We start from the raw sequence: 24,035 nt of genomic DNA on the forward strand, positions 1-24,035 counted from the left end.
TAGATATTAGCATCATTTAGATTTGACTATTATGACACAGGAATCGTTAAAATAAGCACAAGAACAACAACAGTAATAGTATCTGTCTCCTGGTGTACCAGCTAAGTTGCTCCTGACAACCATGGAGAGAGAGGTGTTTTGTGCCCAAATAACTAATAAGCTAACAAGGAAAAATATGGTAACCTGCTATTTTTATGAATCATATCTACTTCTAAAATTAACAAGCACAAAAGAAAACGCCTCCTCAATATTCAGTCTTTCTATAATCAGTCATAAGATCTAAATTTTTCCATGCCTATGAGTATTTACTTTAAATCTGCTTTCCAGAGTCCTTTATTCTATTGAGTTGTCCTATCATTTGATTTGTGACATTCTGTTGTTATGCTTCTCATGGAGATTATTCCTGTGTTTTGATTATTTCTACTATGTTTGTTTTGGCAAGTCCAAGACAGTTCTTTGAAAGCCTCCCTGAATTTGGTGCTTAATATGCCATTTGAAGCAATACTTCCCCCACAAATAATTTATGTAGTATCCCCAATGTATTGTTATTTTATACATCACTTTTATTATAAGGGTATCACTAGGTAACTAATTATATAAGTCAAATCCACCAGAGTGCACTGTGCACAGTAGGCACTCAAAAAGTGTTTGAGGGAGTGAAATGTTAACGAAGGCAGTGCATCTGCAATAGAAGATGAACCTGGAGGTATGAGTCCCGGGACTGGGTCCCAGTCTCCTATACTTCTATTTTAGACATGAGACTTTCTGTAAACATTGATCTGCTAATCCTGTGTTTCTTTCTCATCAAGCCAAGTACATGAAAATTTTAAGATTATGTTTCCCAGTCTATCTCACAGAAGGGGAAACACTTGAAAGCTCTTTTATTTTTAAAGATCAAAATTTCCTATTTTAATAGAGTACAATGAAATCTTCTATATGGCGAAGTTTCACAAATAAAAACATTTTTGATATGCTTCCCTTAAATTGCCCTCTTTTTTAAAGTAACTAATATATACACAGGTACAGTGGAAAAAAACAGACGAAAAGTAAAAAATGCTATATAAGCAATATTGTTCAGATTATCTAAAAATGAAATACTGAGGTCATTCAACCCACCTACTTGACATGATAACTTTCTGAGATGCATCTCTCGGTCTCACCTACCATACCACAATGCACGTGAGATTCGTCAGATACTACAGCTGGAAGGAACTTCAAATCCCCTGGGCCACACTTCCTGACCAGGTGACTGAGGGGCACAAAATGAGGTCGCTGCCCTGGGTTAGCCTGTTAGAGGGAAGGGTGGGACCAGTACCGTCGATAACAGAGTTGCTGCTTGTGAGCCTGCCTTCTAATTCCAACAGTGGGAGCAGCTTCAAGTTAGACGCTGCGATGAAACATTCTCCATTTAAATGGGGGAAAAAAAACATTCACTAAGGCAAAAAACAACTAAAACAGTTCCCTTGACCATGTGTCGCCCTTTCTCTCCACAATATAGACAAAAGTACTTGAATGAGGGTATACATGTGCACTGGAGGCTCACTACAGCTATCCATCCCAGTTTCAATGTTACTTGAACTTTCCATTGCCCATGACAGAGGGTCACGTGCCACAGGTCACAGAAAAGTCACCTGAAGCCTTTCTCTGCCACGTAAGACATTTATACTTAAGGCACAGTGTGGAAGCGTCCCTCCTAAATTAGTCCTTTCCTTTCTCCCCTTTCCTCTACTTGTACATACAGGGGTTTGGGAATGTCAGGAAACACACAGAAGCCACGAGAGAGGCAAGCAGGCAACCTTAGACTTGGTATAGAAAAGCCAGAAAGGTTTTAAAGGAGAAAATGCTCAAGATGGACATTAAAGATAAGCAGAATTCCCAGTTCAGTACTTGTTAAGGGCAGGGCTGGGAATGAGGGGAGACCATGTGTTTTAATTAATACTGCAGAGAAAAAGCAAATACCTGGGACCATAAGTATCCACATTCTATTCAGTTAAGCAAATATCCAGCATATTTTATGTATATACATACGTATATATTTATAGTTATATTTATACATATAGTAGATAAGGAATAAAAATATAACCTAGACTTGACACCCTGCCTTCACCTTTGCATTTTGTCAACTGAGATATAAACAACAAGCTGAAGTTATATAAGAGTTTAAATTTGATATTTTAGATAACTTTGTTTCAATCCCCAAATTCATATACACTGGTATTATTACTCACTGTCAGGGCGATGTCAACTCATTGCAAATACGTTTCGCGAAAATTTGCCCCATCACTAAGTTCCCAAAGTGAGATACATTCAGATGGGACATTCTACTAACTTTTTGTAATAACTCCTTGTCTTGAAAAACACTTTCAAAGAAATGTTAGTATTTTACCACTCCATAGGAATCAGTAACAAGGCGAGAGATTCTCCCAAGAATATTCCAACAGTCCTTGAAAAACTAAGACTGTCACAAAACCTGAGCATCTGGCAACTCTGCCACCATGAAGTATCCATATGGAAGAGACCAAAATGTGTCAAAGTACCCAAAACGATTTTGGATAGTGTAGGAGATAGAATAAATAATTCAGTATCGTCAACACTTTCAACAGCAGGTAGTGGATATGCTACCTGCTTCTATAATGTGCCAGAATGTAACATAAGTGTGTGAGGCTGTGAGTGTATGTGTGTGTGTGAGAGAAAGGCAGGGAGAATATGAGTATACATGAGGCTAAAAACTATTTTTACATAGAAATATTCCTTAGGGAGTTTTCTTGGTAGGGGCATCAGATATTTATCAGTATAGGTTTATAGTTATACATAAGAAACAAATGGAGTCAATGAAAACTTATTTTTAAGATAAACCTAGCAACAAATATATTACTTCAGAGTCAATGGAAAAAAAAACTGCATTAACTTAACATTATGGTTGAAATTGTATGTGCAAAAAAAGTCAGAAAATCCAAAATTATGGTTCCCTCAGCAACCATAACTGTGTCCTCATGCATATATGAGTATTTTGCATTATTGTAATGATGACACATTTCAGCCTTAATATCAGTTTATGCAATGTGACTGAAATAGGATTCTTCTGGGAACTATAACTTTGAATTTCTGGACTTTTGTGAATGTAAAATCTTAACCATAAAATTACATTAATATAGGGTGGGGTTTCTGCATTTTATTTTCTGGCATTTAGAAAAAAACAATAAAGAGTGAATGGTTGACAACCACTGAAGTAGTAAAAGATTGGTTGATTTGTAATAATACAAAAAGGATTTGATACAGAGCATAATACCTTAAAATAGGTAAAAACAAACTATGAACAAAAAGAAACGCCCCTTGAAGAGTAATCAAAGACGAGAACAGGCAGGACATCTTTCCAAAAATGGGTTAATTTATTTTTCTATAAAATGTTAGTTTCTAATTAGAAAATATTTTCATTTAATTATATTTCAACATGGCTATAAATCCCAATGCTGGAAATAATTCTCTCACTACATATTCCTGTATCTTATCAAGAAAGAAATAGTATTAAAATGCTCCCTCATCCATTTTCAAGAGTAAAGCTGGTTGGAAGTCATTTTTCCTTCTTGTATGTGTCACATGGCAGGGCAGAACCTGTAAGATGAAATTGTGTTCTTGTCACCAACTACTTTTTCATCAGGAGTCTGAGGCTGATTCAAAATATGGTTCACCAAGAAACAGACACACAATGATTAAGTTAAGCTTAAGAACGAAGTATTTTACATAATTATTTTAGTATCATACCACCATGGAGTAGCTGGGAAATGAATTAAAGAACAGTGGCGTACATTGTGGGCTCAGGAGAGAAGAGTCAGAATCATGTCTGTTCAGGGAAAAGTTACCAACACTTTCATGGAGGTGGCATTTTCCACTGGCCTTCCAGGATCGGTAGTTTTTCAATAAGGCGAAGACATTCCACACAGATAGAGAAGTCTGCAGACAGATCCAGAAGTAAAAGTGGTCATCACTCTGTTGGAGAGCAAAGAGTTTGGCTGAGGAGGAGGCTCACGGAAGAGCTATAAAAGGACGAGCTGCAAATGCAGATTAGACATATTGTAGAGGAGCTTGAAGGCAAGGCTGTCAAGTCTTAACTGCAATGTGTAGGTGGGGGTGCGGCGGGGCGGCGACACGATACAGAAGGGCCATGTGCAAGGAGGCTATGCTTTTTAGAACGGAAACAAAAAGCAAAAATAATAAAACAAACAAACAAACAAAATCCCTACAGCAGGACAGAAGACATAGTAGGAGAAGTAAAGACTGAAAAGAAGGGACCAGTTATTATAAGATTATTATAATAATCCAGTTGCAATGAAGGCCTGAAGAAACGTGGTAACAGTGAGACCTAAAAGGAGGAGAAGAGATTAAAAAGTGCTTTCAAGATTTTGTGATAGAGTGACTATTGGAAAGATTGTGCCTTTCATAACATATAAACTCAAGGGTGATGTCTGATGTAAGGAAAAGGAATGACTGAATACTGTTTAGTAAATCTTAAGTTTAATGTATCAGATGCCATACAAGCAAGCCTTCCTGGAAAAAAAAAAAAAAAGTTAGCACTATTGTCCTGAAGATACTGATTACAGCAACAGAAACAATACAATTCTTCATATCTACGAGATTTTACAAAGTTGTGCCTCCACTCTTTTTAACCTTATAGGGTTGGGAAAGTAATGGCATTTGTTGTACAAATAAGAAAACTGAGGCTTACCACGATGACTTCCCAAACCTCATACAGGTACAAAGTGGAAGAAAAGTCAGGCTGGAGACACAGATTTTGGAATCTTTGGTATAGAAGTTATCTTGAAATTATAAATAAAAACATCAAAAAATGTGGAGATAAAAGATAAATGAGTTGTGTGCAGAACCACAGGAAAAAGCTAAGACTGCAGAGCAGCAATTATTCGGTAGCCTAACAGATGACCAGGATGCCCAGGGAAAGTGTTCCAGGGCCCGGCACTCAACAGGTACTCGACAAACCTCTATCACAACAACAGCTAAAGAGGACACAGCACTAAACGTGGTCCTTTATCTGTGGTAGATGCGTAGAGTAGCTGTCAAACTTCTTTAAAGCAACCACTTTTCTCAAGAATTCCCACACAAAATTCTGATGTGTAAAATACACAGAAACACTCAGAAGTAAAACAGGAGTAGATGGTCTAGAACTTCACATAACTTGAACTCTTTTTCCTTCCTTTCACAACCCTTCTTTGCATTTATATAGCACATATACCGCTAAGACAAACTCATGCAACCCAGAGAAAGCACCTGAAATCCCCTTAGATGTAATTCGGGACCTCTGGGGTGAGGAGGAAGAACTACAGGTCACACTTGGTCTGAACAGATCAAACTGAAATCAAATACCAGCCTCTCCAGACTTGATTTCTAATGAGATTCTCCATTGCCATGTTCTTCCGCAAGCTGGGATCCTTCATTACTTCTTGCTGGGATTTCTCCATGGTCAACAGCTTTCTTTGATTATGACCAGTGTCATCAGATCACTTGGACATCACAATCGTATACCATGGAAATGACACCTTTCATTGAGTCAACTGCCCGTAATTGTCTTGCTCCAGTAACCTGTTACAGAACTTCCCCATTCGTTGCATCTTGTAACTGGCCATGCAGTGATTCCACAGATAAGTCAGAATAAGAATGGGATGATGTCAGGAGGTTGAAATTAAAGAACTGAATGGCAAAATTTGATACCTTAGAGGAAAGGGGTTGTGTTTTTAATCATATTACTGGTAAGGCCAATTACATGACAAAGAAGGAAAGGTTCTGACTGTCCCTAGAGTTGAAAAAAATGAAAAGAATCATTGAACACTTTTTAATAGCAGACTTTCAATGTTGTTCCATTTCTATACAATTAGTGAATGAAAACTTCGGTTCAATTGGATAGCAAAAACAGTAATCATTATTAAAAAAAATCCAGCCCAACCAAATAATAAAAACAGTAATCATTATAAAGATTTTTATTATGGCAGTACCTTTACACAAATATGAAGTAATATATAAAGAAAATCATGGGCTGATTCTTGGATAATTTATTCAAGGAGTTAAGTTATGAAAATTCATCAATAAGAATAAATGAGGCAACTGAAAGACAGCTCACCATAGATTCTGTTTATGCAACTCCAATTTTAATTTAGCCTGTATTGATGGATTCTTTTATTTCATGTGTTACAGTCGTGTAAATCTAGACACAACACTCACTGCATCTAGAGCCTACTCAGTACAAAGGCGTCTGGATGTGATATAGACAGTTGTTCCTTTTGCTTCAAGTGATAAAGAGTTCAGCTGTAAAAGAATCTGAAGAGATTTAACAAAAATCAGTGAATTAAATTTTTTCCCATATGCATTAAAATTCTTCTCTTACTCTCTTGATTTTACACAATAATTTGGCTTTGGGAGAAACCATGCTAACATTGTCCTGGGTGGTCTCAGGCCTTTGCAAAAGAGGCCAGTGTGGACAGAGAAGAGAGACAGGCAGAGGCCTGGTCCCAAGACAGAGTACACCCCCAAGGGCAACGAAGCCACCTGCAGCACCTGTCAGCCGAGAAGATGATGGGCTAGTCAAAGGAACTTATTCAAAGGGCATAACTTGGACAAGGCATAAGTTGAATTCAATGAATAAAGCAGAAGAATAAGAATTCCAAGGAGAAGTCTCCATCAGAATTCAGGAGGCGGCCCTGGAAAATCCTATACTGGTGTCAGGCACCAAGTCTGATAAGGAATATGCAGGGGATAAAAGTGGCAGGAACTAAGAAAGGGGTCACTAAGGCCCAGAAGGAGACCACAGGATGAAGGAGAATAACTGGGGGGAAGGGTGGGTACTAAGGAGAGGAAGCCTGGCCACGTCTGCTAAAACTGCCACTTGAAGGGTGAGGAGAGATGAGGGGGAAGCCGTGAAGTGAGGGCTCAGGGCTGATCCCGGGGCAGCTGGCAGCTGGTGCAGTGGTGGCTCAGCTGAGAGACAGCAGGAGAAGAAAGCACTGTGCAAATGAATCCGAGGTCTAGGATGGATAAAGCCAACTCCAAGTGGGTCTGAGGCTGACGATGTTTCTGCTGACTCAGGTAAGAATGGCTCAGGTAGTGTGCAAGACTAAGCCCACAGGTAGGGGGCGTCAGTGGACCTGACTGTGCCTGGCTGAGAAAAGCAAAGGCTTCGAACAGAGACAGGGTAAAGAGAATTAACACAAAAACGTCTCTGAATTATATAATATGTGAGCTTGGCATAGACTACACAGCAACCCCAGGATATGGAAATGTATATTTATCCAAAAGACAAATTAGTACTCTATTTTTACCCCCACAAAAGGATCTTCAATAATATTAAGAGTAAAATGAAAACTTCTTGAAGTACAATATTATAAATACACTATTATTACAAAAATGTAAGACTGGATACATAGAAAAAACTATAAGGAAGTAAAACTATAAGGTATAATAGCAACTGTATTTATGGATTTTCATATTTTATCTCCAAGTGTTCTATTGTGCAATTATATATTACTTTTATAATTAAAAAATGAAAAGTATTAATAATAAACCTTTTCATAGTAAGCATGCCTGGTACCTTTTGCATTATTTGATTAAAATAATTTCCATTTACAATATATTTCTTGGGTAAGGAGCAAAGTATTTATATGTGCTGTTACACACTGAAGTCCTTACAAAATCTCCTAAAATTGGTAATCTCTACAACTAATTTGTACATAACTATAAGATACAGTTAACCTGGAGAGACAATTTAATTTTTTTAAATTTGTTTAAATTCCCTTTCTTTCAAATATAAGGAATATGTGCTAATATCACTTTTATACAGCAGTAGGGAAAATTAAATCAACAGTATTATTGTGGTGTGTTACACGGCAAATTATTTGGGAAAAAGTGTTAGAGTCTGCATTTTTTAAAAAGGCAAGAATCATGTCATTTCCATACTTTATAAAACTCCACAATGCATAGATATACTGTTTATTTACCAGCTACATTCACTATCATGTAAACTAGGACTATGGTTCAGAACACGGACTTTAAAGGCAGACCACCTGACTATACTGTTGATTCTTAAGACAGACTACCTGGGTGGATCATGGACTCTGAGGGCAGATTACCTGAGTCTATCATGGAATCTAAGGGCAGTCTACCTGGGTCGACCATGTGCTCTGGGGGCAGACTAACTGCTTCACTGACTAGTAGCTATGTGATCTTGGGCAAGTTGGCTTACCCTTTGTTTGCCTCAGTTTCCTGTGTTAAATGGGGCTGATAACATTATTCCACTAACAGGGTGGTGTGAGAATAGGTAAAGTGCTTAGACTAGCAATTGGTAAGTTGTAAAAATCATATAAATATTAGAGACTATTTTCCATTGTTATTAATCAATTTTGTTTTGGAAATGAAATTCCAATTAAATGATGGATAGAAGTTCAAAATACTGCAATATTTCTGAGTTTCTTTATTCATCATTCTATAGTTTATACTTTTACTTTTTGTTTTCATCGTACGAGATGGCACTTACCAAATTATTACTGGAAAACTCTCCTACAAATGATCAGCATTAGACTTAATTATTCCTGATCTTTGGGCAATAACCATTTTCTAGGGCCACTGCAGTGAAGTCCTACACTTCCTAGAATCTACTGAAAGAACATTTTGTCAGTTTTCCTTCCAAACACAGTGTGTGATGATCCAATTTGGTTAAACTTTGGATTGCTGGCAATTGTAAACTCAACTGGGAGTAATTTTTCTCCCTAGATGACTTGTGCTTGAGCTGGGAGAGAAAAAATTAAATTCTTTTTATTGCCAAAATCATTATATGGATGGCCTTTGAAGGCTTTTGCAATGAATTCAATGTCCTGTATACACTAGCCACCCAATTCTAAGAACTCCAAGTAAATGATCTATCAATTCAGTTCAAATAATATTTTGATATGCTACTTTGGTGCTAGGATTAAGATATGGGAGGAAAATACATAATGTTCTAAAAAGACACTGGTTATATTCATACTTCAGTATTTTTAAGTATGTTTCAGGTCATTCAAAGTTAAGCAAATCAGACAAGTACAGCTCATCTTACATTTTGGTTCTTGGGTAGTTTGCTCAGTGCACACTGAGTATATTCATATTAATCGTGAACATGATGCTAACACTACAGAGAATGTCCATCCTCAGTTTCAGTGCCACTTACAGGCTAATGGAGCCCAGATTTGGGTTTCAAACCCAGACTTCTCATCTAAATTTTAGATATTCAACTATCTGTTGGAAATCTTTGTGTGAATAGCCCACTGGCACCTAAAATTCAAAAGGCCCAAAGTAGAACTCATCATAATAAACATGTTTTATAATAATAATCCATAATAAACATAATCCAATAAACATGTTTGTATTTATTGTTACAGCTGAAGGCACAACCATCCACCAAATAGAAATTTGAGTCCTCCCTGCCTTTGACTCACTCTCCCTACATTTCCATAAATAACCTATTAATGAATCCTGTCCATTTTATTTCCTGAATATTTCTCAAGTCTTCCCATCAATTTCACCCTTCTTCTTGTTTACATAGTGAAGCCTGGTTTTCTGCAAAATCTGCCTAGCTAACCTAGCTATTTCCAAGCCTGACTTCCCAGCAAGTTCATCTTACACCTAGCTAGAAGAACCATATATCGAGATGTAAAATCCGGCCAAGTCATTCCCCTACATAAAACTCAAAACCCTGAAATTAGTATGTGAAATGTCAATCTGCACTGATCTCCATCTCGATCTGCAAGCTCCTCTCCTGCCCAGTATCACCCTTGGAGCTTCAAGAAGAATGAAATGGCCATGGTTCCTTGAACGTGCCAGTTTGTGCCTTTGCTTATTGCTACACAATGTGCATGGTATGCCACTGTTCCCTTCTTCAAATCAACCCACAACTCTTCTGCGTCACTTAAGAATCAACTGTCATTACCCTTCCAAGGCTTCCTAAATCCTTCTGCTAACACCTAATTTGGATTATGTACTCCCTGTTGAGTGTTCCAATATCTTTGCATTTACCCAACTAGAATATAATTTTTTTTATTATCTATCTTTGACTAATCAACCAAGATCTTGAAGGTGAGACTTTATCTTACTCACCCATTTTTGTATCCCCAGTTTCTGGTCATTGAGAATTAATATGTTGATCGTGTATGTGTATATGTAAATATATATATTAAATCATTATCACATATCAAATTTTTGATATGAACAAAATGAATACAAATTAATGAGCATAAACATACAGCACTTTTACTATGACAGTTTTTGCTTGATAAGCTCAAGAAAAACCTACAAATTCTCCATTATTTCCTTTTATTCATTTATATTAAAGTCAAACTGTTGATTTTACCTCCTTTGTAATAGTGATTCTAACATTCTCCAGACCCCACAAATGGATTCCGAGTTCTTGTATATCAGAACCAAGTGCCCTGCCATTCTTTCTCTTCACCCTGTATCCTGTGCTTTGGCCACAACAGACTCCTCACCACTGCCCCAAGCACACGTGTCTGTGCCGTGGCCTCTGCATAAATACTATTCCTTCCTATTTTCCTGTCAAACATATAATCCCATAAAATTCAGTCCTCCTGCCCTGGGCACTCTGAGTCATTCTATCTGGATCTTATTTTTATAAATCTTTGTACATATCTCTGGCACAGCATTCATTCCCTTTGAGATGCAGTGTGCCTCTCCGTCTTCGCAGTAAGCACATCTTCCCTTTTCCTGTAAAAGAGAAGTTCTTTAAGGATTAACTGAATGTACTCTAGACTAATTCATCCCTATTCCTATTCCCATCCATTAGAACTATTGAAAGGATCTGTCTTTAGCCACATGCTCTCCCCCTTAAACAAACAGTCTGCATGAAGACACAATCATCCTTCAGCTTCACAAATGATTTCAAATGCAGAACCTCCAGCTTGCACTAAACTCCAGTCATCTTATTTCCAGTGACCCTCAAAAAAAAAATGCCTACTTGCTATTACTTTAAACTCAGTATACTAATATTGGGCTGATTCATCCCTTTCTTCCCCTATCATTTCTTGCCCTTCTCAACTTCTCCCTTTCTGCCAAGAACATAGGTTTATGCTAGATCCGTAGGGTAGGGTTAGAGGCTTTTTTTTTTTTTTTTTTTTTTATTCCCCTACTCTTAACTCCTATAACAAAGTATCACCAAGCTGTGATAATTTTTAGTATAGAGAAAGATGCTAAATATTCCTCTTCTCCCTCCATCCAACATTGGGTTTTTGTCAGTTCAGACCACAAGAACTGAATACCCTCTTAAATAATTTCCCTGTCTTCCACCCCTTTCTAACATATTGCCTCCATGTTAATTTTACCAAAATACACTATGACTAACTCAATCTGCCAAACTCTTTGAAAAATTACCTGGCTTTAAAGAAAATGAGAACAAGAGACCAATTTAGGTTATTTTAAAGCAAAACATTAGGTAATTCTCATCCTCAAACTCTTCTAAATTAAAGCCTGGTTAATGGGTAGAACTCTGGGTTTCTCGGATTTCAGTCTACTACTTATTTCATCGTTTAAAACGATGGAGTTACTTTCTGAGAAAAATCTCGGCCCTGCCAGCAGATCCTTCTGCAGCTTAAAAATATAAAAGTAAAAATCTGGCTTATAACACAACACCATCTTTGGCAACTACAAAAGTAGGAATTGTAGCATATGGATCTTCCTTTAGTCAACACAGAATACCAATACCTCAGATACGTGCTAATGACCTGAAGATTATTTGCTCTAATACATACTAAAACATTTATAGATGAAATAATATGATATACAAGATTTGCTTCAAAATAATCCAGTGTAGGGGAGAGGAGAATGAAGCGGGGGGGGGGGGGCACAGATGAGATAAGATTGATCATGAGCTGAAGACTATTGAAGCTGTGTGATGGGAACTTACAGATTTATGATAATACTATTCCTACATTTATGTTTGAATTTTTTCAACAGAAAGTTAAAATAAACTTGAAATCAAATGCTATAAAACATCATCAGCATTTACTATGGATAATGGAGCTCTAGGTGATTATTTTCTTCTCTAAATATTCTTTTTAGTTTTCTAAAATGAACAAGAATTACTTTAAGAAAGTTATAAAATGCTAAAATTAAAAAAAAAAAAACTATGCTCTCTACATCAATTAAGCCTCTTCTTACTCAAGTAATATTTGAAAGGGATGTGATAATTATTCATTCCTTAGGGTTACTGAAACTTTACCATTTTATCAAATGAAAAAACCACTAAGCTACGTACCTCCACTATTTCATTCTGGTACTCAGTAGGACTGTCTTTATAAGAAAAATTATTACCCTATTCTCACTTTTTACCGAGGGATGTTCCATGAACCAATATAATAGAAAACATGCCCACATTTTTAAAGAAAAATATCCATTATTATATCCAAAGCCTCATATAATAAAGATCTACCTAACAGAGTCCACTTAGAACTATAGGTTTTGACACGAACTACACATTAGAATCACCTGAGAGATGTCAAAACTCCTGATGCCCAGGCCACACCCAAGACCCTCTAAATCAGAATCAGAGGAGGAGACATCCAGGCATCAGTACTTCTGAATGCTCCTAGAAGATTCCAGGGTACAGCCAACGTTGAGGGATGCTGTTTTAAAACTATATAAACTGGTGATAGATTGTTAATTTTTTTTATTACACAAATTTTCAAGCACACACAAGAACAGCATAATAAGCCCCGTGTATCCAACACACAACTTCAACAGCTATCAATATTTTTGCCAAGGTTGGTTCAACTATCCCTCCCCCTTTATTTTTATTTATTTATTTTTTGCTGGAAAATTTTAAAGCAAATGTCAGAAGTAAGATCATTTCATCTTTCAGCACTTCAGTATGCAAACATTGTTTCTTATGATTAACTGACTTAATTCCTTTTTATTAGACAACGAGAGGCTTTGATGAGCTTAGTTTTTTTGTTCAAATGGATTAAGTTTCCTTAAATTAGAATTTCTAAAATATCCATGTTTCCTCTCTCCTTCTGTTATAACTTGGATTTTTTCTTTGCTTTTGTTTTAATGGTTTTCAGTTAAATTGTATATGTGCATTTTAATGAAAAACAGATCTTTGATGGCAGAGGTTTTAAATGCATCCTCATATTACTGTCCTCTCAAGAATATATACGATACCTACTCTGCCTTTAAACCATGTCAAATCCCTCAATTTGACTTCATTAATAATGTGTATTTTTCCTCATAATAAAAGTAATGTATATTCATTATAGAATAATTTGGAAATACACAACTAGAAATGGAAAAAAAAATCACTTAAATTTCTAAAACCTGTATCTAACAAAGTTTTACATTTTGCATATTGTATCCCAGGGTTTTTTCCTAAACACATAAACAAATTTTTAAAAAACTGAGATTGTACTATATGGATCAGTTTCATAATATAATTTTTACTTAAGATTCTCATGAATATATTCCAAGTCTTTAAATCTTTAAAAACATGATATTTAAGAATTATGAAATTAATACTCCACTATATGAATGTACTGTAATTTACTAAAGTGTTCCCTTATAACTTGGACAGTGGATTACTTTCCAATGATTACACATAATTCTTTGTTGATAATTCTAATCATCCTTTTTTTAAAAACAGTGAAGAGTCTGAAATTTTGCCCTACTTTCAAGTTAACAAGTTAGTCTACCACAGTTTTCTGGATGCTGGCAGCAAACTTGACACTCCTGGGTCAAACAAAGGGCTTACTACTCAGGACACAGTAAGTAGCATGAGCTTCTCATTCACATCGGTTGTCCCTGGCCCCCAAGGCCCACCAAGGTAATGTGGAGTGGCCCAGACAGATGATGCCCAGGCGGGGGTCTGCATCACCGCTGAGATACCGTGAGCTTAGGAAACCCAAATCTTGCATAATGAGCTGCAAGGAAACTTGCTCAAACTTTGCACCATAGAGACATTATCTTTACTACACTTGGACAATAAATAAGTCAGCCATCTGATCAGAAGAGAGAGAGATTATCTGTATATTCCAATACTGTTTTGCTACAAACCTCCTTGAAAAAAATAGTGCAGGACAAAAAGGCATTTAATGTCTCTGCTTGCAAGCCATCCAGAAACATGAGGCACCATGGATAACTGTCTCCCAACATTCTTTAGGACAAGTATGTAGAAGGTGATTACTGAAAATTCTTGACAGAAAATATATTAAAATACTACTTTCTAGAAAGACTGAACCACTTAATACTTGCATCTATAACATATGGATACCTCTGCCTCCAGTTCAAAAGCTTCCATGATTTCACCCTTCCTTAACTTTTCCTGTCCTACTGTTCCCACAAAATGCATCATATTAATCAGAAGCAGAACAGCACAGTGATTAAGAAGAGAGACTCTAAAGCCAGAAAGCTGGGTTTAAATAGCAGTACCACTATTTACTAGCTATGAGAACTGGAATGGGTCACTTAACAAATGTGTGTCTCAGTTTCTTCAACTCAAAAGTTAAGATGATAAGCACCTTACTAATTATTAATACAGCTATGAAATGTGCTAATACATGGAAAGCAGACACTTGGAACAGTGTCTGGAAAGTAGTAAATGCTATCTAAGTGTGAGCTATAATTATGATGTCTGTCTGCTCTTCCATGTCCAGCCCAGTCCTACCCATTCTTCAAAGTGGAGTCAGATACCAAATGTCTCCATAAAAACAAATGACCTCTCAACTGTACTCCAAATCGCTGAACCTTTTCACTACATATTCAGAGGTCTAGGTTGGCCAGGTGTCTTTTGTTTTTAATGCTTCATGACTTTCAGCTTAATGACAGCAGTAAAAGGCATCCAGCATTTACAAGAATCTCTAACCTTCTTGATCCTACCAGTGTCAAAATAATTCAGCCCAAACTTTGATGACTGAAAATGAAAATCTTTATACATCAATTAAGAACTGAATTTTTTTAGAGAGTAAATCAATAACATTTTGTGGGCTGAGAGGCAGTCAATTAAAACAGTGCTGAACATATCAATATTTGGGTGAAATATTTTTTAACAAAATGTTTCCTATACTATATATTGAGATAGTAGAAATCACAGACACTCAAATCACTAGAGCAATACTGGAATTCAGCATGATAAAGGTGACACCACATTGATCCAGGAAAAAATTAATAAAGTGGGAGACCAAATAATTTGGGGAACAGAGCCATTAGACTGGAATAAAAACCAGATAACAAATACCAAAAACTTGCAATTTCTTAAAATAAAAACATATACTTCAAGATTGTATCTTCATCACAGTAGGCATTTGGAAAACCAGAACTATACCTATTTTGACACAAAGTTAAAAATGATATTATGATTATAAAGATATATCTTAAAATTGTATGTCTCCAGAGTTTTCAAAGTATTTTATATATACAATGTAAAATTAAAGATTATAGAAAAAACTTATCAGAAGGAAAGCATAAGTATTCTTTATCTGCTACTAGCATTTAAAACTAGAGTTGATATCCACAGTCAAAAAAAAATTTTTTTATATTAAGACATAGTTGTATTTAGAATGTTGGAAATCATGCTAAATATTATTTTAAATAATTTAAATTACTTAAAGTCAATTTAACATAATTTTATTTTAATAATTTTATTACAATTTAAATAATTTAACTATTGTAACACACTTCTTCATTGAATATGAAACACTCAGGCTATTGTCTCGTTAAAGGACTTCTTAAGAAGCTCAAATTAGTTTGAGCTTAACAAGCTTAAAAAGTTATGAAGGAAAAGAGTGGGAGATGAAATTAAAAAGAACTAAACTTTGTATTTTGATCTAATTGTCACCACTTAAAGTAGGGATACACAAATATATGCACACCTTAGCGCATATTTGGGGGAAACAGATGGATACTCCTCACTTAAGATGATAACCCTGGAGGAATCCAAAATTGATGAAGAAAGTACTGGAAGAGGGGTATCTAATGCCCCAAATGACACCAAATGAAGCTCCTTACTTGCTTTCTTTTCTCTTCTCAACTCTTTCTTTTCTCTTTCAGGTAAAACTCATTATTTTACTTTTGAGTATTTTCGTTGTTTGTTTTTTATTTCTTAAAAATGTATTAGTTTCAGATGTACAACATAATGATTTGACAAAATGAGTACCAAAATAAGTCTAGTTAACATCTATCACCACATATAATTACAATTCTTTTTTCTTCTTATGATGAGGGTTTTTTTTTTTTTTTAAGATCTACTGTTAGCAACTTTCAAATATACAATACAGTATTACTAACTATGGTCATGATGCTATATGCTATATCCCCAGTTCTTATTTGTTTTAGTCTGACCATCTCTGTTAGCTTTGTTTTTGAGTGATATTTTCACTGGGTATAGAATTCTAGGTTGAGAGTTCTTGGTTTTCTTTCAGTACTTTGACGATGTTGCTCCACTGGCTTCCCCTTGAGGTGTTTCCAATGAGAAATCTACTGTAGTGTTTAACATTGTTCTTCTGGCATAACTCGATATTGTTTTTTTTTTAATCCAGATACTTTTAAGATATTCTCCTAAACATTAGTTTAGAGAACAGAGTCTAAAGTCACTCCCATGACCCACCTCCTTGTATTCATGCCTTGTGTAATCCCTTTGAGTGCAGGTAGGACCAGTTACTTGCTTCTAAAGCAAAGGTGACAAGATGTATGTGCTTATATTACATAAGACTGTATCATCTTGCCTTTTCAGAAGACTCTCCCTTTCTGGTTTTGAGGATATAAGGAGCCATGTTGAGACAGTCCACAGGGCAAGGGAATGAGGGTGGTCTCTGGCCAAAAGCAAGCAAGAACCTGAAGCCCTTAGTCCAACAGCTCACAAGTAAGTGAATACCACCAACAATCACGTGAGTTTGAAAACAGAACCTTCCGCAGCTGAGGCCCAGTTGAGACCACAGCCCTGACTCGATCATGAGGTTTTCCAGTCTGGCTGTTGGAAATGGACTCTACTCGTGGCCTTTTGTGAACAATGGGCATTATTTCTTGTAGTTTTCTCACATGGTTCTTTCTTTGGCTGTGAAAGTTTCTTAACACACATGTGCCAATCTGCACTCAGATAAATGATCAACTGGGACCCTCTACAGATTTCCAGGTCTCTCTTTGAGATCCTCTCCCTATTCCAATGTTATTTTTCTATCTATCCAGGCTCCTACCTCTATCTCCTCAATGCCAGGGATCCAATCAGTCTCGCCCTAGATTCCTCCTCCTTGCATCAGGGCCTAGAAACTCTTCCAAGGTAAACAAGCTTGGGCAATCATAGAGCCCACCTAATTTCTTGGCCTTCCCTCAGGGATCACTGTCTTTTGTTGCTTGATGTCCTGTGTCTTGAATGTCTCTCTCTCTCTCTATGTATACACACACACACACACACACACACACACAGAGAGAGAGAGAGAGAGAGAGAGTCAGTTTACAATGTTGTGTTAATTTCTGGCATATAGCACAATTTTATCCATTTTCTGTTTGTTTTAGGTGGAAAAGTAAATCTAGATACTGTTATTTCACATTGGTTGGAGGCAGAAGTCTTCCAATAAGTGCATTTAGCCACAGAATCAAAACCAAAACCAATGTGAGAATTAAGGCAGCAAAATAGAGCATAAAAAGGTATTTGCTCTGACCATGTAGATATAATACAACTGTAGAAAGAAAAATAAAGGAAATTTGGGAGATAGAGTAGATTCAACTCTGCCTTAACCATAGTAACCGTTAGTGTTCAAAAATTCTTGAAAACTCACAAATCAAACAATACCAGTATATGCGTATCGAAGGAGTATATTGGGAAAAAATAAGAAAGATAATGTTAAAATCAGACAGTAGAGAAAGCAAAATGGACAAGAAAGTGGGGACACATTAATTTTATCATTATTCATTGGAAAAAACTAATAGATAATATCCCAAGAATTAGAGAACTTAGGGGGTCATGTAAATGTATAATTATGAAGGTAAACAATAGGGAAGAAATGTAAACCTTCCTAAAGATCAAAAGAACTATACATATACTCATAATTTTGTAAGAAAAAAATGTTTTTTAATACCTCAGAGGAAGTACAGTTGACCCTTGAACAATGCAGTTTAATCCGTTTATAACTTATAGTTGGCTCCTGTATCTGAAGTTCTACCATACCCTCAGAGTCCACCAAACAAGGACTGTTAATATTGTACAATTTACTATTGAAAAATATCCCTGTATAAGTAGACCTGCACAGTTCAAACAAATGGTGTTCAAGGTTCAACTGTAGAGAATCTAAAAAACAAAACCAACAGGAACATACACACATACACAAAAGCAGATTTCTGTAAGAGAAATAAAGTTGCCCCTAAAAGAGATCCACTACTATCACCACCATCACCACCACCAACTCACCCCAAAATAAGGCACTAAAGAAGTTCACTGGTTTCACAGGGAAGTTCTACCAAAATTTTAAAGAGTAAATAAGTCCATTTATTTTTGAACTGGTATTAATAGGGGGTGGGGGAACTTCCAAATTATTTTATTTTTATGAAGTTAAGTATAACAAAACCAATACATGACAGGTGGACCTCAATTAAAAATAGATATCAAAGTCTGAAATAAAATATTAGCAAACTAAATCCAACAGAAAATGAAAACAGAGTAAAACATCATGAACAAGTGATCTTTTTCCCAAAAATACAAGCATGGTTTGAATTAGTAAATCAATAAGATCCATCATTTTAATAACTTTGAAAAGAAAAACATCACATGATTATGAGTAGGCATTTAACCAAATTTAACAACTGTTCAGTATGTTTTTATTTTTAAAATAAGAATATATGATTTTTTTTTACTATAATAAAATATGTTCAGTTCAACTCAAAAGGCAGCATTGTACTTAGGAAGAAACGCTAGTCAGCAACAAGACAGAATACTCACTGTTGCCACTGTTATTTAGCATTGTACTTCAGGGACTAGCCAACAGAATTAGACAAGAGAAAATAAAAATGAGAGGTATAAAAACTGGAAAGAAGTAGGTAATTTATCAGCTATGTGTGGATAAGATTAGAAAGCTCAAGACTGTCTATCAAAAAACTATTTATACAAACAGAGAATTTAGTAAGCTTACAGAGGACAAAATTAATTTTTTATAAATCAAAATATTAATATATATATATAAAGTAAGCATTTAAAGAAAATATTGCATGAACAGTAGGACATACATACATAGATGAAATTTCCTAGGAATCAATTTAAGAAATATGCAAGTCCTCTATGAAGAAAATGTTAAAGTATGCCAAGGATGACTTGAATAAATGGTAAGCTGTATCACTACTTTGGAGAGGAAGAGTCAACATTACACAAACATCAATTCTCTTTGAGTTTGTTTATCTTGATCACAATTTTAAAGGTTTTTTTTTTGTTTAAACCAGACAAATGGATTCTAATTTTCATGGATAAAGGCAATGAAAATAGAATAGCCAAGAAAACTCCAGGGATGGGGGCAGGATATGATCAATTGGAGATGGAAATTAACCCTAAAAGACATTAAACAATCTTCTGAAATCTTAAAAGTAGCAAGAATAACACTGGTTCAAACGTAGACAGAGACTAATGTAAAAGCTCAGAAATACAAAGAATACATACAGGAGTTAGCATAATGATAAAGTAGCCTCTCAAATAGAGATGAACAACCCAATAAATGGTGTTGAGCCAACTCGGTAGCCATTTGGAGAAAAAATAAACTGGGATAGACCAGCATGCAACAGGGCAAACTTCAAATGATTCAAATGTTTCAATACAAAAAATGTAACCATAGAAGTACTAAACAGCTTAATGTACCCCAGGAAATGACCTCCCCATAGGTCAGATTGCTATCCAATGGAAATATGTGACTCAGAAATGCAAGAGATATATCTAATTTAAAATTTTCTAGTAGCCATTATAAAAGAAAGGTATAATAGATGAAATCAATTTTAATAATACATTTTATTTAATTTGAGATACCTAAAATATTATCGACATATAATCAATATAAAATTATGAAAAATTTTGCATTCTTTACTGGAACTAAACATTTATAATTCCATGTCTTGTCTATTTTACAATTATAACATATCTCAGATCTGACTAGCCACATTTCACAGTCATCATAGCCATATGTGGCTGATGGCTACCGTATCAATTGGCAGGTCCTAAGAAGTGTAGCCTAAGTTCTACAAAGGTAGAGAACACTCCTATTTTGTTCATCTCAGTTCACCCACTGCCTACACAGTGCCTGGCATATATTTCTGTGAGAGAGAGAGAAGAGAAAGAGGAAGGAATAAAAATACATCTTATTTGAGAAAAAAAGGCATTGGCATTGAAGAGGGGGGTAAAAAGCATTTGCTACATTCAAAGCCTTGGGTTCAAGTCTTGACTCTAAAATTTCCTAATGGGTAACTTGGGCAAATCACAACTTTCTGAACTTGATCTCTGAAAGATTTTTCATGCTTACCTACTATTTAGGAGTTGCTATGAAGATGGAATGAGGTCATGTAGACATAGGTAAATTGTGAGAAACTTAATAAACATTACACATTGTTTCTAAGGTAAAAATCTATGATTATTGTTTCCAGAGTACACTATCTTCTTGTTTTGATCACTGTCACTCACCTATCTCCCACCCATAGACATGCAGGTTGAAATTCTGCAGCATGTTGGTTCACGTTCTATCCCGGGAAGACCAATATTTTGACTCATAAATTTGTGTTCAGTGCCTCACTCCATATATCAGCTATCTGCAAATAGAAGTCTCTCTCCTTTAACTTGACAAAGAGAGGCTCTCCTGAGGTATCTCATACACCTGTATCCTACTGGGCTCCATCTGGTTTGCAGCATCTACTCTATAGGATAATCTTAGTCATCCTCTGATGTAGACTGGGAACTGGTTACAACAGAAGCCAGAAAAGGAAAAGGGACCTGAAATCCTAAGATGCTCCTCAGAGAGATTTAGAGAGAGAATGGGGTTGGATACTAGAGATGAGCCCAATGAAGGTAGAAGAGTCAACAAGGACCTTCTGATCAGGAAGCTGGATTCAAGCTTGCCACATTTTCAGTGAGGACTTGCATCATATCTGAAAGCTAGCATTCCATTCACATCTCTCCCTGTTCCCTAACTGCTAACTTCTGGCTGCCTGGTAAAAAGAAGGAAAAGTCAGAGGAATATGTTATCTCCCCCCAAAGTTTCCCTGATTAAATGTCATCAAAGCTGAGATTTGAATAAGCAAATTAGAAACAGAGATACTTAGAGGGGAGGGTATAGCTCGAGAGGTAGAGCGCATGCTTAGCATGCACGTGTCCTGGGTTCAATCCCTAGTATCTCCTCTAAAAAGTAAATAAATAAGTAAACCTAAATACCCCCCAAATAAATAAGTAATTTTTAAATAGTATCAGTTATACTAAAAAAGGAAAAAAGAATATATATATGCATACATACATTTGTATATATGTGCATATATAATTTTAAAAAAAAGAAAAAGAGGGACACTTAAATATGTCCAGTCTTTCAGATTACCCTCAACCAGCCAGAGTGCCTGAGCTAAAAGTCTCCTGGATTAAAGTCACTTTGACAGCAAGTACCTGTGTAACTTCTGAGTGAAACAGTCCTTTCATTTTCAGGTGATGCAGAATAATTCCTTGTTGACAGTAGAGTAGAAAGAGCATAAGCCAGGAAACCTGGGTTCCTCAGCTGCCTGCCACTTAAAAGTGCCCTAAATTTGCATAAATACCTCAATCCCATTCAGTACACTTCTATGTATGTTAATTGATTATGATTAGGTTTTGCTTACACAATTGTTTTGAGAACATTCACTGCCACTTTACATAAAGCTTTCCTATTACATAGAATGGTTATGGGAGGCTAGTATGTTATTATTACAGTGATCTCTGGCATGGCTTATAAATAAACCATTGAGGAGGAAATTTAGAAGATACTGAGGTAGTGTTACTGTGAAAGAGCTGTATTATAATACACAGACGATTTTATCATAGAGTTGCATGCATGCTAGCACATTCAATGCCAAACTTCCAAGGATCTTCCTGTTTAATCTTGGTTTTCTAATGTGGTTTAGATATCCTTTTCTATACCAGGTGCATGATGCAATTAAGATGATCGTTCCTAAAGGTAACTAATAGTAGAAAGGTAAGCCATCCCTTTACTCCAATGCATGTTATGAGCACAGTGTGGGTCACGACACCTGGTCTACCTCAAAGGTGACAGCAGTCCTAATGCAAAGAGAGATTAGAGAAAGGTCTAAGACTAGACCTACAGAATCACCTACAGAACTCAGGGAGCATAATGAGACAACAATCACTTAGTTTTCCACAACTTGCACACAGGTTTCTTTCTGGATTCAACTCACAAGAAGGATTTAGTATTTAAGTTTCCTTGAGGTGGGGGCCTTTGTTCCCACCAGGACCTAAGAATAATTTTCAAGAGAGAAGAAAAGAACGATGTGCATTTTTAGAGTTCTTTGTTGTAAAGTGGGGTCCCTATGTTTCTTCAGAAAAATAATTTATTTTACTGTTCTCATTCACAAGAACTGAAGCATTTCCAGTGTTTGACGAGAAGAACATAAAGTTAGGAACATTGCTTACTGGATTTAGTTCTGTGAAGATGAAAACATACAATGGAAAAAAGAGAAAAAAGATAATCTTAAGGCCACAGATAACTGACTATATCTAAGTCAAAATTCCTTAAGGGAAGCCAAAAATGCTCTGGAAACTCACTGTTTTGTTTCTTTTTTTTCTTTCTTCTTTTTTTTAACTTTTTTTTTCTCTTCAGTTAGAAGATACGCAATTTGATTGATGGTATTTTTTCCACATTGGTGACATTTTAAATGGAAACCAAGATTTTTTGGGGGTGGTTGTAATAGCTCAATGAAATCTTTAACATGTGCCAAAATGTTTCATTAATGTAAGTCGGCCAAATAATCCTCTTGCCTTGTAAAAATATTTCTTTTTAAAAAATGCTTTCTGAGCTGTTAAAAAATTAGAGTACTCAGAGTTTACCTACAAATATATGGGTTAATGTTGTACCTGTATTTCCTCAAAGCAAAGAGTAAAAAAGATGTGATTTTGATGAAGTTCTCAACTTTTTAACATCAAATAATTACTATTTTTAAAGTCAGATGGTTATCAGTAACCTGGGATTCAACCAAGCTGCTATGTTTCTCATTCAAAACAACTGCTTGCCCTTGTGAAGAGCGAGGTGGTTGCCGCCTTTAGGTTTGTGATATTTAGGTCATGGTGGCCAATGACTGGTACGGATTCTCTTTTACTCTGCAAAGTATTTCTTTCTAGTTGAAGTGAAGAGCTGGTTCATGTTGGGTTAGTGATAACAATAAAGACGTGTGGTATTTACAAGTAGGAAAACTGCCTTTCCGTCAACAGAAAATTACATACTTAACATTAAAACAGAAAAGTATAGTGATGCACTGAGGTGAAAAATGGGGGAACCTTAACTAAATTACAGGGAAATTTCCATAACAGATTCACTAGTAATGCTGATTTAATAATGATTTCCTGTCATGAACTATATTTGTCATATACCGCCTCTCTGACATGACATTGTATTTAATGTTTTTGAGAGCCATGTTTTAATCAGATTAAACTCAAGGAAACCGATAGGTATCTGTTTGGCTCTTAGCTTCAGCTTCTGTTTCTTATTTAGTCACAAGACTATTACTGCTGGAATCTTTATAAACACATTTGCCGGGATTGCCACAAAGAGCGCAGCTTATGTTGTGAGGTCAGAAAAATGTGTGCCAGTGGTTTTCATGATCTGTGCACAGAGTGCATTACAGAATTGTTTAATAAATTAAAGACAAGTGATGCAAAATGTGTTCCTTTCCCCTATGGGATTAAACATCTAAAAATACAATTTATTTTTAGATTCAAAAAATAGTTTCTTAGGAACTAAGTGACCAGGAAGAATGTTCAAAGAAAGGTTGGTAGAATATTATTCATTATT

The 24,035-nt window shown here is 35.8% G+C and overlaps 1 protein-coding gene across 13 annotated transcripts in view; it reads right to left on the reverse strand.

Moving 5' to 3' along the window:
• Nucleotides 1-24,035, reverse strand: part of GTDC1 (glycosyltransferase like domain containing 1) — a 349,484-nt gene that overhangs the window by 198,404 nt on the left and 127,045 nt on the right. The window contains exon 2 of one of the 13 annotated variants that reach the window (XM_032479396.1): nucleotides 3,865-3,987. The exons of 10 other annotated variants lie outside the window; for them this stretch is intronic. In XM_032479396.1, the coding sequence (XP_032335287.1) occupies nucleotides 3,865-3,872 (8 nt within the window). In that variant the 5' untranslated portion in view covers nucleotides 3,873-3,987. Of the gene's footprint in view, nucleotides 1-3,806; nucleotides 3,988-24,035 lie in introns of all 13 variants that reach the window. 2 more of the 13 variants (XM_032479398.1, XM_032479397.1) reach the window with 2 other exon arrangements.

The sequence above is a fragment of the Camelus ferus genome, chromosome 5, assembly GCF_009834535.1.
Source record: "Camelus ferus isolate YT-003-E chromosome 5, BCGSAC_Cfer_1.0, whole genome shotgun sequence".
NCBI lineage: Eukaryota > Metazoa > Chordata > Mammalia > Artiodactyla > Camelidae > Camelus > Camelus ferus.